Below are 12655 nucleotides of genomic sequence, written 5' to 3'. Positions count from 1 at the left end.
TAGCCATTAGGTTATTGCTAGCTATTAACAGTAACTGTTGAAGCAAGGCATCTCTCAGAGGGACAAAGACACAGTGTGTTGTTGCCTTGTGCATCACTGGCAGATGCTGCAACATTATGCAATGGGACAATAGGAGAAGTCTTAAACAAGGGAAGCTACATCAGCGAAGAGGAACAGTGGTAACAAGGAAACCTGTCATCATCGATACTGCAAAGACACTGAAACAATTTGCTTAACAGTACAAGCTGCAGCTGCACCATACTGACCATGTACTGCTCAGTATGTTGCAGTGAGCTTAGATGGATCCTCTCTCTCTCTCTCTCTCTCTCTCTCTCTCTGTTGCCTGTTCTCTGCAGCTCCCTCACATGGTACCTCAGTTTTTCTGGCCCAATGTTATCATCCCACTTTTTTTTCTCATTAAATCTACCCTTCCTGCTTCCTCTTACTCCCCACTGGTGACTAACATTGCCTTCAGTGTGAATTTAAATAGACTAACCCTAAAGCAAAGCAACACAGTGACACAGGGAGTAAGACATACACCCATGTGCTGCCCCAAACTACACACACACACACACACGCACACACAGAGCCCTGGAAATAAAGCCCAATGCATACTGACAAACCGAGGGCTTGTGTCAAAATTTATATTACACAAAAAAACAGGATGTAAATGTGCTTCTCCACACGCCACTGTTCCATGTGTCCCGGAACAGACAGCCATGACAAACAGAATGAGAGAGAACCCCTAACAAAAGCTGAGTGTCCCTGAAGGTTACACCACTCTTCTCCACTCTTGGGAGGAGGTGACTCCCTAATGGACTTCAGACCCAGACTTATGTTATGCAAGTCACTGCATTTTTAATAACACAGCGCAACCTGAACGCATCTGGGGGGTAATAAGCTGTGGGAAATGATGCTGTCATCTCGATGCCCCACCTTTGGTGAACTTAAACGTTTATGAGTGAAAGGTGGTGACATGAGTGATCGTCAAGCTGGTAAGAGGAGGAGGAGGAGGAGGGCGGAGACAGTCCACCCATCAGAGTGGAGGCTGAGTTGATCATTCCTTGGTTCTGCAAAAGGAGGTGAGGAGTCAGCATCTGTAACTTCTGCCTCCGAAAAGAGGAGGGAGAGAGAGAGAGAGAGAGAGAGAGAAACAAGAACGCATCAGTTGTGTTCAGTGGAACAAAGCATCCGGATACTTCTGCTGCTGCAAGTTACTCCTTCTCCTTTCTTTCTTTTTTTTAACCACGAGTTGAGAAGGTAAAAAAAAATAAAATTAAAAAAAAAAAAAAAAAAAAAAAAGCACAAGGACGAAAGAGAGGACATACACTAAAGCGAAGGAGCGGAGAGAGGAGAGGAGACCTGTCCCGAGCGACATGTTTGGCATGATCAAGAATTCGCTCTTCGGAAACACCGAGGAGACAGAATATAAACTGCTCAGCAGCGAGACCAAGGTAAGCAGCGTGTCCTGTCACTCTGATGTCTGTAAAGCTTCTCTCAGTGTCTGCTCTGTGCGCCTCTCTCCGTGGCTTTAGGCGAGTGGGCATCTGTCGTTACGCGCAGTAATCCTGCTGCACAGTAAAGGTGCAAGGTCTCCCCCCTCTGCGGGAATATTTTATCCAGCACTTAAATATAAGTGCCTTATGTTGCGGCAGCTTTGAACAAAATAGTTTGCATGAACTTTGCAGTGTTTTCCTGCTGCTGCTGCTGCTGTCACAGCCTTGACTGACAGCCTGGCAGTTAATTACTTGTGACCTATAAGGATGCCTGCTGAGCCGCAGCGTGGGGCAAAGGGGCACAGCAGCCAGAGGTGCCCTGCCAATCAACAAGGCACAAATGAAGAAAGCTGGTGATGACTTTTGTGTAACCTTAAAGCAAAAGCACACACACACACACACACACACACACACACACACACACACACACACACTAGAATGAGGTCAGAAAGGTTGAAAGGTTTCATTTAAAAGTGACCCACAGCTTTTTCCATGATGACATTGTGGATGAGAGCCGGTGTGTGACAGATTACTGCGCGTGTGTGAGTGCATGTGAAACCACAGGGGACAGGCTGACTGACCCTGCGGTGGCTGTGGTTAACCCATGAGCTCAGATATGGACTGGGTGTGTATACTGATACACTGACCATCGCTGATGAGGACAACGACATGGAAAACTGACGTCACAGAGGAGGAAGGGCGTGCCCTTTCCATGTCAGCTCCCCACCCCTTGTTATGTTCATGCATCTGTTGTGTTGGCTTATGTTTGATGTGTGCACACATTGGTAGGGTTCCAATAAGCTCAGCCATGTGTGCTGTGAACTGAAGGAATGCCTAACAGCCATTTTCGAGGTTCTTCTCTAGTGCCCTCTTGACCTACAGTGCACTACTGTAAATGTGCATCAGGCCATGTAATGTCACGGCTGGCATGCGCGGCTTTGTGTTTTTATCTTTGAACAGCAGCTAACTTTTCACAGGGAGACAAAGGATTTCCAGCCCATCTGACCAGACAGGCAGCGAATCAAATGACCCAAACTGACACACAGCCACAGAAAGGCAGATCTGTTCTGACACTGCACACTAACAACTCACGTCTGAAGCCGAAATTCAAAAATAGACCGTTGAAGCAAACAGTGTATACAAATAACTGCTTTTTACTGATTTCAGCCTCTCATACTCACGTTGGAACTGGAAAATAATGCTCTTTACTGCAGAGCTGTTGCAGAAAACGTCTACTCTTAATTGTCATTTGCTGAGAAGTGGAGAAAGAGGATCGTGATGGATCACTTATAAATGCAGCATAATGTCCAAGGTTACTACAGTACTCACGCTTCCTCTAAATGCTTATTAACCAGCACTGAAAAGTCAAAGCTGAAGGTTCATCAAATCTCTGGACTTGACTGATGTTTAAACAGCAGGTATCGAAATCAGAGCTCGTCACCTGATCTGTAGAACACCCGCCTGACTCTGACACCCTACACCCTTAATTAAAACTGACACACAATACAGAGGAGCTGCCTTTCAGGGCATACACACATACTTCTGCACACACACACACACACACACACACATATTCGCAGCAACATATAGGTGAAATTTAGTTATAAGTTTGCTAATGAATCTAGAAGATTATTTCAGCAGAAAATGAGAAGACAGTGTTGATTATACCTTCTGTGTGCTTCATTCAGGCACAGAGTAATTATCGCTGCATAAGCTGGCATAAGACAGCAGCTAAACACACATATGCACACAAGCAGCAGACACATGACGGACAAATTAATTGCACTGCTTAACTGAACTTTAGGTTCTGCTTTCTTGGTGCGTCACCCATACACAGTGTTAATGGTGGTCCCACTGACAAGCCATATGGAGCAAAACCCTTGTAATTACCATGCAGGAGCCCGTGTACCTGTCACACGTTAGAGCTTTCATGATAACATAGTGTTATCTTGTATATGTTGAGGACTGACTGGGGCTGCAGCGTCTGATTACAGGACCACTTACTTCACCGGTCCGGGGGGGGGGGGGGGGGGGGGGGGGGGGGATTACGTAGAGGAAAAGTTGTTAGTAACACAAATACAGCAGTTGGAAGATATTTAGAAACCCTATGACTGGAGATTAGACCCAAGCGTCACAAATTCATCTACATGATGAAGACAAAATTATTTGCATGGTATTCTTAGATTTGAATTTTCCTTCAAGGAAGAGAAAACATGCTCAAGAAGACCACATGAGGATGAGAGTATGCAGTGGAAATTCGGCCCTGAGCACTTTTCCATTGTTGTCTGTTTTTGCTGCTGTGTTTAGAAAATCTTTGTCTCAGAAAAAATTATCATCTGCAAAATAATAACCTGTATGTTTTAGAGCAGCCAGCTATTTCTTATGGAGTGATGGGAAGCAGTATAAGGAGTGACTGACAATGACATTATGACGTTAAATGACAATGACAAAATCAAAATCCTATTAACACACACATGGAAGAGTACACGATAAAATACCACACAGAGTAACCATGTTAGTGGAATGAGAGGCTGTATTTGAAGCCTGCCTCACAGTCTCCACGGTAACCAGATTCCTTCAAAACCTATTAAAGTTATTGCTCAGCAGCATAGTTGAGTGACTGTGCTCCACATTAACCCCACTTAATCATATTTAATGCAAAACTGTTGCATCATATTAACACCGTGTGTCTAGGGGGGTGGGGGTGAGTTTAGTGTGTGTGAATTGTGTGTGTGTGTTTTTGCCTGTGCGATGTTATGTAAGACCATGCATCTCTTGCCTGTTATTCTCTGCAAGCTGACTGAACCCTGCAGAGCAGAAGAAGAAATTAAATCAAATCACTGTGAATATGTTTCATCTGCATCTTATTATTTGGCTGCCCACACTGGTTTCACACACAAACACACTCACACACACACACACACGCCGAACCCTCTGAGTATAAAGCCCGCTAGTTCAGGGCTTTTGTCCTTAGGAGCAGATTGTCAACATCAGTGTGTCAGAGGTGAATCATATCTGATCTTAACCTCTCCACTGCTCCCTTCCCCAGGAAGAGAGCAACTGTGTTTGTGTGTGATGTGTGCAATGCGGGTGTATGTGCACAAAAGCATTTTCTGCATTTGTGCATTTGTGCATGACACAGTGTGTAGCTGAGGTTGGCATACTGATGGCTAAAAGCCATCCCCCCGATTTCCCTTTCCTCTCTCCCCAGGATGGAGTGAGCTTTGAGGTGCGGCGATATGATGCTGCCAAATTCGCTGCTGTCTCCTCTGAGGGACGAACTTTTGACCAGGTGACAGGAGAGCTGGTGAGGAAGCTGCTCATGTACATCGGTGGGAGCAATGAACAAGGTGAACTAATCAGAGAACAAGACCTCCTGGTGGATCAGTGCACTAAGATGTGTTCATTAACATTATAGGATCTAATCTGACTCATCACTGCCTCTGATATCTGTCCTGCTCCGATGACTAAGAAGTGCCACATATTTTCTTTAAAATCACACGAACCAAGAGTGTCTTTAAAAAGACATGAAATGGATCATTTATTTAATCTAATAGAGAGATTTTCATAGTGTAATGCAGGCAACAGGGCAGAAACACACCACATTATTAAAATAAGGTTTTTCACTAATCTTGGACTCAGCTTTTTTACATAATTTACTGAGCTCTATATCGAGTCAGTGCCTTATCCTGCAGAAGAAAAAGTGTTTTTCTAGTTTTTCATGAATTTATTTCATCTAACTGATGATTTTCTTCATTTCTCTCATGTTGTTGTATTCATTTCTGTGGGTATTTGGACTGAAAGTAGTTTGGTTTCCTATTTAAGCTGGCTGACCTAAAGGTGACTCAGCTTTACTGGAGGATACATTTGAATAATGCTCAGACACTAATGTCATTTGAGTTCATGTTTCCTCACTTTAGGTCAACAGACAAACATAACCTCAGCCGACTAAAAGTGCAAACCAGGCCTCGGTGCTGAATTATCATTTAATTTGTTTGCTATTTATAGAGGTGAGATTTACATGGCCTGTTCTTGCAGTGTGAGAATAAAGACTTTCATATCAGTGTTGGCATTTTGCGTAATGATATTATGTTCTCAACACAAAATCACACAAATCCTGACCTTTTATGTTTGCTTTTCAGGAGACAAGTGGATAGTGGAGTTTCTCTGCTCCTCTATGTTTCCCCTTTTTTAAACCACTTTTTCATCTCCATCTTCTCAGGTGAAGCCATGGGAACAGCAGCTCCCGTCATCATCACAGTGTACCCACGGAATGACGGTGTTCTGTCTCGCCGGTTGGTGGTTGGCATCCGTATCCCCTCCATCTACCAGCAAAGCCCACCGACTCCCACCGACAGTGCCGTTAGGATCGAGGAGCGGCCCGGCATGACTGTCTATGCTCTGTACGTGCATCACTTAAACATGATGTATACAAGGAACAACATCTCCCTTGTGGTGTTATACATGTAGATTTGAGATGCTGCACGATACCGACTGTAATTTAAAACCAATTATAGCCGACAAATGCATGTGTGCTTTTTAAGTCCCTGTTTCTCTCCAATGAGACAGCGCATCCATTAAAAAGTCCACATCACTCACCTCATTAAACAAACACTTTAATTATACACCTAATTTAGATCTTGCCTGTTTTTTTCTGTGTGTTCACAGGCAGTTTGGAGGCTTCGCAGGGGAGAGTGAGTACCGAGCAGAGGCCTTGCGTTTGACACGCACCCTGGGCGAGACGGCCCCCTTTCAGCGCAAGCAGTACTTCTGCTGTAGCTACGACCCACCACTCAAGCCTTACGGACGCCGCAATGAGGTGTGGTTTCTACAGGAAGAGCCGTAGGAGCCGCTGGATCGTAGTCAAATCTCATGCTGAAGTCTTTACTCAACCTTAACTACCCTCTCACACCTGACAGTCCTGTAGCTCTAACAGTGTTTGGTTGGTAAGAACAATATGGTGACCTGATAGGCCTTTGAACACAGACAGAGATTACCCATGTTGCCTTTACCCATCTAATCTTCCGCTTGTCACACATACAGTTTAGTTGCCACACTGGAGTTAGGTGCTCAGGCAATGGGCCAATGTAGGAGAAAACATCAGTGCAGTAGCTTTTCTCTCGTTTCATCGTCGCTTTTTCTGTACTTTTGTTTTGCTATAGCCCAGAAACAGAACATGTGTGATAGGAGTGATGAAAGGCTTCTAGACAGATGTGGTGTTGTAAGCCAAGGGAAAATAGGTCTTTAAAAAAGTACCTTTTATTGGTATGCTACTGCCACTGGCCCACAGGGGTGAGACAGAGAGGAACTCAGTGTAGTTAAATACAACTGAACAGATTTTTTTTTTCATTCTTTTGAGAATTATATGTTTGTCCTTAAGGGTAGATCAAGTCCCTGTAGAGCTCCCGTCTCCCTGAAGAACACACAGTAGGGCTTTGCACATCTTTAATCTAGTTTACAACATAGTGATGGCTACAAAGAAATGTATAGAATTAACATTAACATAACCTTTTCCTGAGTCAGGAACTGGAAAGCAACAGGAGTTGAGCCATAAAGTAGAATTAGTCTTTATGAGTTAACGGGTGGACAGCTGTCAGTGGAAACTAGCTAGCTAGCTATTGGTGTTGTTATAAACTTTGTGATTATATGCTAATCCATGATGCGTTTGTGTGCAGTGACTAGTTTGTGTTTTAGTGCATGACAATGCCATCTTTATTTATTCATACTCTTGAAACAGTGTTATGCGATACGTCTGTACAGTGTGAGTTTCTGTGATAAGAGTGAATACAATGTTCAGGTTTGATAGTGTTTCATAACATAATAAATATGTTATTCAGTTTGAGTGGATAATTCCAACAGTCGCATTTCTTCATTTTGTCAGGGACAGTATCTGTTACAGAAGGTGTTAGTTTCTGGGAATGACAAGTAAAAATTACTGACCTCTGTGAACCAGACATGCACCATCTGTACTTTCACTCAATTCAGAAGAAACTAGAATGAACACCTCATGGTTGTTTGCCTCCGCCAATCAGACAAGGTGCAGGAAATGTGGTCTGAATTAGTCATTTAGTCATTAGTCTTTTACTTTGAAAAGATGGCCAATAAACTTTAATGACGCAGACAAAAGCAAGCAGTAGGGAGCAGATTTGAGTAATTGAGTAACAAACAGTAATAAATGATAGATTTAACATTAATACATAAGGATCATTGAATACATCAAAAATCATTGGCTTAATGATGAATGAATACAGCAATAATACAGTAAATGCCAATTAGGTAAAACCCAATTACGTGATTTACAATGTCATTAGACAAACATGTTAAAATTCAAAAGTTAGTTTAAAAGTCGTGAAGGTTAGATAGATGACAAAAATATCACAATGTGAAATTTCATAAATGAAACATTTATTAGATTTTAATTGACAGAAAAAGGAATAAGAACTGCAAAGGAGATATTAATATACAGACATCTGATCAACTCAAGCAAACTAAAACCAAAACCCGAGAAATGCTTTCCACTACTTCTGTGTGTGAATGGTCCTTCAAACAGGTGTTAACTGATGCACACTGAGGGGGGTGCAATTACACGGCCTGCTGGTGCCTCACCCTAGTTTAATTAAGAATAAATGGTTTGCATTAAGAAGTTGCAACAGCAGGCCAAACACTGATAGTCCCTTAAAATGTCAGTGTGGCCCTGTAACCCCACACTCGTGTAACTACTCGAACAGTAGAGTTCTGGTTTCAGCCTGGCTTTGCATACATGAATACAATAGAAGCCAAGAGCAGAGCAAAGGGTCATTCTGGTAACCACAGCTTGTCATGTATAACCTTATTATGTGAGGTTAAAATATTGCACATACATAGACTAATGTAAGAAATCTATCCAATCCCTCTTTTCAAACATTACCCTGCACCTTTTGTTATCCAAAACCTCTGATATATAATGAAATATGAAGGGGGCTGTGAGATATTGGTCATATGATCACTGGAATTACTTAGACTGGAATTTAACTGATGTAGTGCAGGATCACATTGGTCATATATGCAGCAAACTTTAACTATGAGAATCAGTCAGATATTAAACTACTAAACACTATTCAACCCAGTTCTGGTTTTGTATATGGACAACAAATACTCAATGCAAAACTGTTTAGGAAACACACACGGTACTTGCAATGATATTGCAAAAATACTTTACTGCTTATATTAGGAGTTGCTATTATTAATAACTACAGGAACTGCAATCAAGAAACTGCTACAAAATATTTTGGTAATAAATCTGTCTTAAAAAATACATTCCCCATACTGCCTCCTCCTTCTCTCAGCTTTTAATAAGGACAATTTAGGCGCCCTTACCCACTACTAGACAGAAATAAAATAAATTCCATCTCTGAGAATGTTAATAATAATGAAGCTCTGAAAAGCCAGAGTTACAAGTTGTCAAAAACTTAACTATAAGGACTAAACAGTATTTAAAAGATGTGATTGCTTCGTAAGCTATTTCAGTATCCAAAATATCATTAATTCATTGGTGAATTATCACTGACATCTTTGAGCTTTCTAGTAATTGCATTTTCTTTTCTATATTCTATGATGAAGTGGGTACCCATCAACATTACTCCTTGCTTTTGAATATATGTAAGATACAGAGGAAGGGAGAGGAGTGTCGCTGAACTGATGGAGCCTGAGCCTCAGTCGTTTTTCTTGTTAGCAGAGTCTGGATAAGGTGCATATGGTGGAGGCCGCTCCTGTGGGTAATAAAGAAAAAAAAAATATTGTATAAGGGCAATTAAAGGAGATATCTTGTCACTGCCACACAACTGGAACTGAGGCGAGGTCGAGCAAAGCAGCTTACCATGGGCATGTAGACATTGTGTGGATTGCTGGGATTGTAATATGCGTTGCCTGCTGCTTCAGCCGCCTTGGAGTTACCTGTGCATAAAATGAGATGTGACAAAGATAGGGAGTTAAAGACAGACAGTGATGACTGCTGAACATACTTAGGAGCAGACACTACAGCTCCTACACTGTAAGGAGAACTGATGCGAGAAGCACAACATTAATCATGTGAAGCACAACAACTGACAGCTCCAGACATCCACGAGACAAAATATACTGGCACACCCTGAGGATGCGTGCAGGCAAGCGTCCTACTCAAGTTCTTCCCTAAAATAGAGACATGCCAAACTGACATTTCAGCGTCCCAAGCTCGCCCCATGTTCAGGGTGAGACCGTTTTCACCGAAATCCACAAGGTGCCAGAAAAGAGTAAAGGGGCGGGAGGGGAAGAGGGGAGATTGTTTATCCTTCGGAATTTTGATGTGTAGCAAATGAGACAACAGCACCCCTTTTTTGGTGGTGAGCTTTGAAGTGATTCACTTTGAGGCAGACGGATCAGATCTGACGGGTGCAGTGACACAGACATACAGAGTGGAAAAAAAGAGAGAGCGAGAGAGAGAGAGAGAAACAGACCTGGAGGTGGTGGTGGTGGTGCTGTCCAGTTCTGGGGGGGTGCAGTCCAATTTTGGGGTGGCCCAGGGTAAGGGGGAGGTGGGGCCATGTAGTCAAAACCAGATGGGTACATTCCTGGAACACATAAAACAGGCAGAAGAGAAAGAGAGGTGGACTTTACAGGTCAATGGAGGTTGCAGTCTGTTGGCAATTAGTTACACAGCAAAGCCAAAAAAAACAGACAAGATAAAAACAACAAAATGATGACAGGAAGAGAGAGAAACAGGAGCATTATTTGTGCCTCAAGCGTTTTAACCTATGTGCAATGAGGACATTTGGCATAACCGCATATCCAAAAACAAATATGTGCTGCACACTGCATACACATGTAGGGAAACATAACCTAAAGGCTAACACCTTTGAAAGTCTGGACACATCTTAGAGGAGATATTGGGTTTTTTTCTACATGTTTATTGATTGAGTGAAAGTGAAAGTAAGAAAAAAGAAAGTGAAAGAAGTCTACAGAAAAAAAGATAGTAATTCCAACTTGAGTTAAGATTATTTTAGCAAATTTTATTTACCAACCTAAAAGTAATACACTTCATTTGTCGTGGGTTCCTTCAGTACAATCTGGTCTACAGATGTCACTATACAAACTAGTGAATTGTGTACCTGCAGCAGCTGTTGGATAATTGTAGCCCACGTTGCCAGCTGCAGGAGGTGGCCCCTGATAGAATCCATTCTGCTGGGGAGGGGGTGGGTAGGGATAGCCATGAGCGGCAGGTGGAGGTGGGCCGTAGCCATTCATCATTCCAGGTGAAGGATAGCCGTAAGAAGCAGCGCCATTCTGGGCAGGGGCAGCACGAGAAGCTGGAACACAGCAGCACAAAACGATCTCCTGAAACAAATAAACTGAACTTTCCAAAGATTTTGGGTTTGCTCATTCACTCTGAGTTTTTCCTCAACTGCCTGTCTTATATATAGAGTACTTTAAAAGGTGCCCTTTGGGGCAGACCTTCAGTACATGTAACTGTTAGTACTTCTTTGTAACATTATAGCATTGTCACTTTGGTTAAGGACTTCATTATTTTTTCACCCACTGTAACCTACTAGCACTGTAAAATGCTGAATATAGTGACCAAGTAAACTAGCATTCAAACCATTTGTGGCCAGTTTGAAGAGATGCTGTCCCAGATCTATGGCTCCTCCACTGGGGAATGACATCTTGAAATTGGCCTGACCCTCCCAGCCACCTGATGAGAAAGTCAACCACAGTTAAAACAAATACAGAATACATTGTGGGTGATGACAGAAGCAACAATGAAAATGTAGTTCTTTTATTTCTAATAAGCCAACGCACCTCATTCTGTTGTATTTTACAATGAGTATGATTATCATTATAAATGTAAAATCTAATAAGTCAAATCATAACTTTGTGATTAAGAGTAAAAAGAAAAGACCACATACCACCAGGCTCAGCTGAAACTGTCCCTTTGATGTAGTTTGCTGCAAAGACTGGCTGCTCAATGCTGCAGCCCTTCATCAGATAATAGGGGAACATGGCTGAACCCAGACAATCCTTGGTATTACTGGACACAAACAGCAACTAAGCCAGTGAATGAGGGAAGAGACAGAGAGTGTGTGGGGAGAGACACAAGAGGATCTATGAGAAGTGGGGGAATCTCACATTTCCAGACAAGAAGACAGCAGCAGTGATAATATACAAAGTATTTAATTTAATTTTGACTTTACCCTGTATGGTGTGAGGTAAACTGTGCCCTTCTTCGTCCCCTTCAGCAGGTCTGTCTTACAGGTGACATCGCTGAATGACAGCTCCACGTTCTTACACTCCCTTAAGACACTGGGCAAAGAAGGAGCAGGTGAAATAAAGTAACCCGTTAAATCGTTATGATAGATTCACGTATGTAATTGTGAGAATATTGTGTTTAAAAAAAAAATAACGTTATTGCATTTCACAACCCGTAGCTAACCCAAATTACATAATGTTACATGTGATGACATTTTTGTTTTTACAAGATGCCAACATCCAAACGAAAACTACCGCTACTTCCTGTTTTGATATTCGGCTAACGTTAGCCATCTTGCGTAAACCAACTGTCAGGTTATGAGAAAGGTTTTAAATCGGTCGTTAACAAAATCCTAACAGTTTATACACCAGTTATACAACAGCACACAAAGCTTTGAGTTGGCCCTCGATACGTTCACAGCTAACTCAAACGTCAACAGTGGAACAAATGGGTTAGCTATGCTAATACTAATCAGGCCAACTAGCGAGATGCTAGCGGCTGGGTAGCAATTGAGTTGACTACGCACTGGAAAGTAGAAGGTAAACAAGCCAAAAAGAGAGGCGGCAGACGGCTGGTTAGTCAAAATAAGAACACACACACAATATAAAACACACACCTTTCTCCGTTGCTTATCAAAACGCCGCCGTTCTGCGAATGATTCCGATTCAAAGCCATGTTTAGGCGCCGCGTCCTGCTCCGCTGCTGCCTGAGCCTCGGTCTGATCGTCAGCCCGACCGGGATGCCCCAGAAACGTCACGGGCCTTACGTCACAGCGGTGTCTGACAACTCGTGATTTACGGTGCGACCATCAACGTCATTATCGCACAAGGTGCCGTGTCCCGCTGAGACCTGCGCATTCACGTTATTGTTTGAAAGCGTACCGGGTGTAAATATCTAACAG

General features: G+C 42.6%; 2 protein-coding genes across 2 annotated transcripts; one reads left to right on the top strand and one right to left on the bottom strand.

Moving 5' to 3' along the window:
* Window positions 1–1020: 1020 nt before the first annotated feature.
* Window positions 1021–8481, top strand: LOC139618473 (heme-binding protein 1-like). Its single transcript, XM_071474414.1, has 4 exons — window positions 1021–1454; window positions 4708–4846; window positions 5719–5899; window positions 6165–8481. The coding sequence occupies exons 1-4, from the start codon at window positions 1377–1379 to the stop codon at window positions 6340–6342; spliced, it is 576 nt and encodes a 191-aa protein (XP_071330515.1). The 5' UTR covers window positions 1021–1376; the 3' UTR covers window positions 6343–8481.
* wbp2nl (WBP2 N-terminal like) lies at window positions 7880–12531 on the bottom strand. The gene is made up of 8 exons (XM_071474411.1): window positions 12371–12531; window positions 11699–11807; window positions 11414–11552; window positions 11107–11199; window positions 10619–10816; window positions 9968–10081; window positions 9352–9428; window positions 7880–9244 (listed from the first exon to the last, which is right to left on the bottom strand). Exons 1-8 carry the CDS (start codon window positions 12427–12429, stop codon window positions 9188–9190), a joined length of 846 nt encoding a protein of 281 aa, XP_071330512.1. The 5' UTR covers window positions 12430–12531; the 3' UTR covers window positions 7880–9187.
* Between the last annotated feature and the right edge of the window lie 124 nt (window positions 12532–12655).

This window comes from Trachinotus anak, unplaced genomic scaffold, assembly GCF_046630095.1.
Source record: "Trachinotus anak isolate AG129_WGS33_773 ecotype Australia unplaced genomic scaffold, CSIRO_AGI_Tana_v1 ptg000003l, whole genome shotgun sequence".
Taxonomy (NCBI): Eukaryota; Metazoa; Chordata; class Actinopteri; order Carangiformes; family Carangidae; genus Trachinotus; species Trachinotus anak.
The sequence above is the reverse complement of the archived record's forward strand: the minus strand, read 5'-3'. Positions and strand labels throughout refer to the sequence as shown.